The sequence below is a fragment of the Mobula birostris genome, chromosome 16 (assembly GCF_030028105.1).
Source record: "Mobula birostris isolate sMobBir1 chromosome 16, sMobBir1.hap1, whole genome shotgun sequence".
In the NCBI taxonomy this organism is placed as follows: Eukaryota; Metazoa; Chordata; class Chondrichthyes; order Myliobatiformes; family Myliobatidae; genus Mobula; species Mobula birostris.
In genome coordinates this window covers 59,003,046-59,008,125 of record NC_092385.1, presented here as the reverse complement: position 1 = coordinate 59,008,125, position 5,080 = coordinate 59,003,046, and the positions used below count along the sequence as shown (strand labels likewise).

General features: G+C 50.2%; 1 protein-coding gene across 1 annotated transcript; it reads right to left on the bottom strand.

The window, feature by feature from the left end:
* Positions 1–1,049: 1,049 nt before the first annotated feature.
* Positions 1,050–3,956, bottom strand: rbm15b (RNA binding motif protein 15B). The gene has a single exon (XM_072280714.1). It carries the CDS (start codon positions 3,902–3,904, stop codon positions 1,340–1,342), a length of 2,565 nt encoding a protein of 854 aa, XP_072136815.1. The 5' UTR covers positions 3,905–3,956; the 3' UTR covers positions 1,050–1,339.
* Between the last annotated feature and the right edge of the window lie 1,124 nt (positions 3,957–5,080).

Here is a 5,080-nt window from a genome sequence, read left to right as displayed (position 1 = left end):
AAAGACAGAAGCAAATACAGTAGCTGTAACAGAGAAAGAAAAAAATAATGGAGTGGCAGATGTGCAAATGGAGAAGTGACATGGAATTAAAATAAGGAGACAGGCAGTGATGAAGAGGCTACATAGTACTAGTGCAGCAATTTTCTATGTGCTGGGTAGGCAAACAATTGTAACACTACAGAACAGACATCAAATTGGGATGGGGTATCCTACAGATGAAAAACCAGGTGGAGGGAAAAAAAAATTGCAACAGCAGGCAGAGGTAGTGGGCATGAAAGACACATGGGGGGGGCGAGTGAAGGGGGCCAAGTGAAGGGAGAGAGGTAAATGAAGGGTGAGAGTGGCTGGGATAACAAAAAAGATGCACAACAATGAAGAGAGACAGAGGCAGGTATACAGAGGAGAAAGATACAACCCAAAAGAGGAAGAATAAATATGGAAAAGTTGAATGGTTTTGAAAGGGTGGGCAGTGATTCATATATGGTATATCAGCGAGGAATGTGTTTCAAAGGATGCACAAAGGAAGCAGATAGGAAGCTCAGTGGTGTGGAACAGGATACTTGCACATAGAGCTAAAGTTAGAAGCAAAGTACACCTGTGGAGGGGATGGAGAAAGAAGGCCAACAGGATCTGGGAAGAAAAATGGTTCGTAAAAGGAAGAATTGATGAGAAACAGGTGAATTATAACCAACAAAAATGGACTTAAAGACAAAGTCCAAAAAGTGGAAGGATTATTGAAAAACTTGAGAGATTCCAAGGGTTAAAGAAATCATCAGGTACAATTCTATGAGAAACCAATACAGGTTACATTCTTTAAAAACAGAAGCATTTGGGAGCCCCGAATTCATCATGCTTAGATTCAAATTCCTTACTGAAACTTCATGGTAAAAATCAAATCCACATTTTGTTTAATACTTTCTAGTGCCTTTCAACTTGTATAACAAAAATACAAAGTGATCTTCAAATTATTGTGGAACAATATTCATAAGCATCTCACTTTGCACTTTCAACTATTAGAAAGTATAAAAAAAGTCAGGAACAGAACAGAATTAAAAATACAACATTAGACGCAGCTTTACTGACAATTCAGAACTTTCTTCATACAGCCAAATTTAAAAAACCAAACAAATGAAAGTCGAACTTCAGCACTGGCCTAAAATTCCACTTGGAAGAAATAAAAGGACTATTATGGTAAAAACAGACTAGAGAATTAGACATCTAAAGGTTCTGGTACAGACAGACATTTGTTTGGTTTAGCAATTATTGTCCTAAAGACACTTGAACAGAAATGGCGGTCCTAACAAGAGGAGTTACACTTTATTCAATGTGAAAGAGTCTCTCAAACTGAGTCCCGTAGTATTACCACAATCAAATGTTCTTCTTCCACTTTCCCCAAAGTCCTCATAGCTGTCTGTAGGAACTGCTGGGAGAAAACACAGGGAGGGAAGGCGTACAGCATGCCTGTATTGTCCTTGTCTTTCACCCCACCAATGGGCAAACTGATCACTCCAGCTGCCTGCTTCTGCTTCAAGTACGACACCAGATTCCGCAAGAGCCGCTGCTGGAGGCCTGGTTCAACCGCCACGGCACCATTACCACCCTCTGCCCCCTGGGGGGCTTGCACAGCAAGCAGCACAGCATAACCATCAGGGCTGCCCTGCTTAATGCGACGGGTCACTTCGTCCAACTTGGGCTGGTCAAGGCGGAGGCGCTGCGCAATCTTCAGCTGGGACACCTTGGCACCTGTTGCAGAGTCCTTTAGGAGGGCAAGGGTGATGGCAGCATCACCCTCCAGTGTGAACATATTTGTGGGAAAGCAACTGTTTTTGAGCACAAGGACACCATTCCAGGCCAGTGACAGCGCCTGAGCAAACTCCAACAAATTGGCTGGCTTCTTGGTCTCAACTTTTGGAGCCTCAACGTTGGCTTTAGTCTCAGAATCAATTTCAATAGTTCTGTGATTGTGCTCACTGTCTTTCTTTTTAAGCTGCACTGGCTCATGGACATCAAGGAGCATTTTTTCCTCGAGGGGCAGGCGTCGGTCATCTTGGGCAATAGCAATGGCCTGCTCCTTGTCAGACACCCCATCCGCCGCCCTAGTGTCTCTGTTCCTCTTGTCTGGACTTGGTTCCAAAGAGCTCTGTGGCTTGGCTCTCATCCGTTCCTCGTAAGGTGAATGGGTAGGGCGGGGGCGATCATTGGAGAGACTCCGGCGCTTCCGGCGCTCCTCCCACGGCTTGACAGCTGCGGCACTACGGTCATTCTCCCGCTCGCTCGGCCAGCGATCTCTGCTGCGGCTGCGGACGGAGGTGTTGTAACCATCGGCATTGTTGCGACGGTCCAGGGCCTTGGCTGGGCTGCTCCAGTCGCCATCAGAAAAGTTCCTGTCCCGCTCGTGATACAGGGGCAGGGGTGGAGTCCGGTCTCGGGCACGAGCCTCCCTCTCCAGGCTGCGATGTCGGCTGTACCCATCAGGCAGGGGCTCATAATGCATGGACAGTGGCGCCTGAGGGTAAGGCTGCTGGTAGCGTGTGTCCTCCACCTTGGCAAAATCGACCCGCAATCGACGATCGGGTCCCCCCAGGGGAAAGCCCCGCATTTGGGCACAGGCAGCTTGGGAAGCGTCCAAACTCTCATACTGTATGTAAGCAAAACTGTCACCTTTAACGTAGTCAATGGTGCGAATGCTGCCAAAGCGGTCAAACTCCCTGGCGAGGGCAGCCAGTGAAGTCAGAGGTCCCAAACCACCAACCCACAAGCGAGTCGTTGGGTTGGCTTTGCCATATCCAATTTTAACATGGTTCCTGCCGATCACACGGCCCGACATGGCCACTTTGGCACGGTGTGCCATATCCAAATTCTGAAATTTTAAGAATCCATATGCACCTCCTTGCCCCCTGGCTGGACGCTTAATAACTACTTCCTCAATGATGCCATATTTTTCAAAAGCACGCCTCAAGTCACTTTCTGAGATGTTGTGGTCCAAATTGCCGATGAACAAATTCCTGGTGGCTCGTTTGTCATCCTCAGGCATCAAATCGTCTTCCTGCACTGGGTAGCTGTAGGCACGCCCACGCTCATCGTACAATCCATAGTAATCTAATGACCGCTCACGCTCCCTTGGCAGCGGTACCACCTCAATGGAATAATTGGCATGTCTCGACCTCTGCTCTCTGAGGGCACACGCTCCGGGTGACAAAGAGCGCTGTCGATACTGGTATCCAGCATGCATGGGCACATAGTTCACCTCTGGTGGAGTGCAGCTTCTCCTCTTCGGGTACACCGGCTCGATTTTAAGAGGACGGTCATAAAGCACCAACCGCCCCTTAGCATGCCTTGCCTCCTTGGCGTTCTCATGCTGCCGAAAGTGCACATATGCCAGTCGGTCCCCCTCAGGTGTGTGGGTGGCATTGACGGTCACTTCCCCAAACTTCTTGAATTCGTGGAACAGGCCATCCTCCACTGCCTCGTCTGTCAGTTGTGACCCCAGATTGCTGACTACCAAGGTCTTATACTCCAGGCCAGTCGGCCGACTACTGTCACCTTTACCTTTCTGAGCTGAACTGGTCCTGGCAGACGGCGGCCTAGCGGGCTCATGATGATGGTGATGATGGTGATGGTCCCCCCTGTCCTCCCTACGGTTATTACTATTGGATTTCTCTCCCGCTCCTCCTCCCCCTCCCGCTGGCCTGTCTCGGCTTCTACTTCTACTCTGGCCGGGGTGTTTGGCGCTGAGCGAGGCCTTGTGGTAATTACCGCCTCCTCGGCTCCCATCGCACTCCTCTCGCCCGCCCCGACTCTCCCTTTCTCGTTCCCGCTCCCGGAGCCGCTTGGCCGATCTGCTACCGAGCCCGCTAGCTGCGGCCGAGCCCGGGCTCGAGTCGCGCTCGCTCTGTCTCTTCATGGTCCGCCCACCCTCAGCCCGCGCCCGCGCTAGGCCGCCAGCCTCCCCTTCCCGTCCTCCCACCGCCACTTCCTCCCGCTAACCAGGCTCACCCCCACCCCGCCGCCGCCGCCGCCGAGCGGAATCCCCCCACCCCTGATCAAAACGAACCGCCGTGGCCCAGCCCGGCACAAAGGCGCTGGCGCAACTGTTGCTCACAGCCTGCGGTTCCCGGCCGCCATGTTGTCGGAGGAATCCCCCTATCCACCGAAAGAATGCGCGCCGCTGCCCCTCTCTGAGCGCAGGTCACCGCTTCCTGCGTACCTCACGCGCACCGGGCAGCGTGACGACGCCGCGGGCACACAGGTTTGGGCGACGTCATGCCCCTCTGCGCCGGTGGGCGACTTCCGCCGGGGTCTCGGGCGGCAGCGCCGTCACTGCCGGACGGAGGGAAACGGATCCGTGTTCGCCGGTCGCGTCGACGTGAGCGGCGTGTAGAAAGTCAGGGTGGGTTCGTTCCATGAAATGCTCATAGAATGCGGAGTGTACGGATTTCCGAAGGCCGTTTGATGAAGTAACGCCTCTGTGATCGAGATAGATTGAAAGGGGTTAAACTAGCGTGGGAAAGAAAAGTTACCAAATGACTGCGATATAACCAAACAAAACAAAGGGCGGAGACTTACCGTGATCTGGAAATGCTCAGGGTGCATCATACAAGAGTTGAAATCTCCAGGTACAGATGAAAGGCTAGCTTTATTTGTCACATATACATCAATACAAAGTTAAAGGGGTTTTTTTTTGGTCTGGAGGAAACATACAGCAAAGGCTTGAATGAGTGATCTGGAATTGGATGCAACAATAAGTTGCAGATGGCACAAAACTTGAAAGTGAAGAGGTAAGTTATGTATTTGTGGCATCTTTATAGAAGGAAAGTAGGAAGGATACATCAGATAATTACAGGCCTCTGAGTCTAATATAAGTGACAGGAAAGTTTATAGGGGAAACCAATTCTGAGAGACTGGATTAATCTGTATTTATCAGTACGCCATCCATCCAGGCCATGATCTTTTTCTCTCACATCTATCTGTCAATTTCTTGAACCTACCTGAACAACCCTAATTTTACTTCAATTATATTTCCCTCAACTTTCACAAATGTCATTATGTTATTTTTTTCATTTTGTTGGGTAGTTAGGTA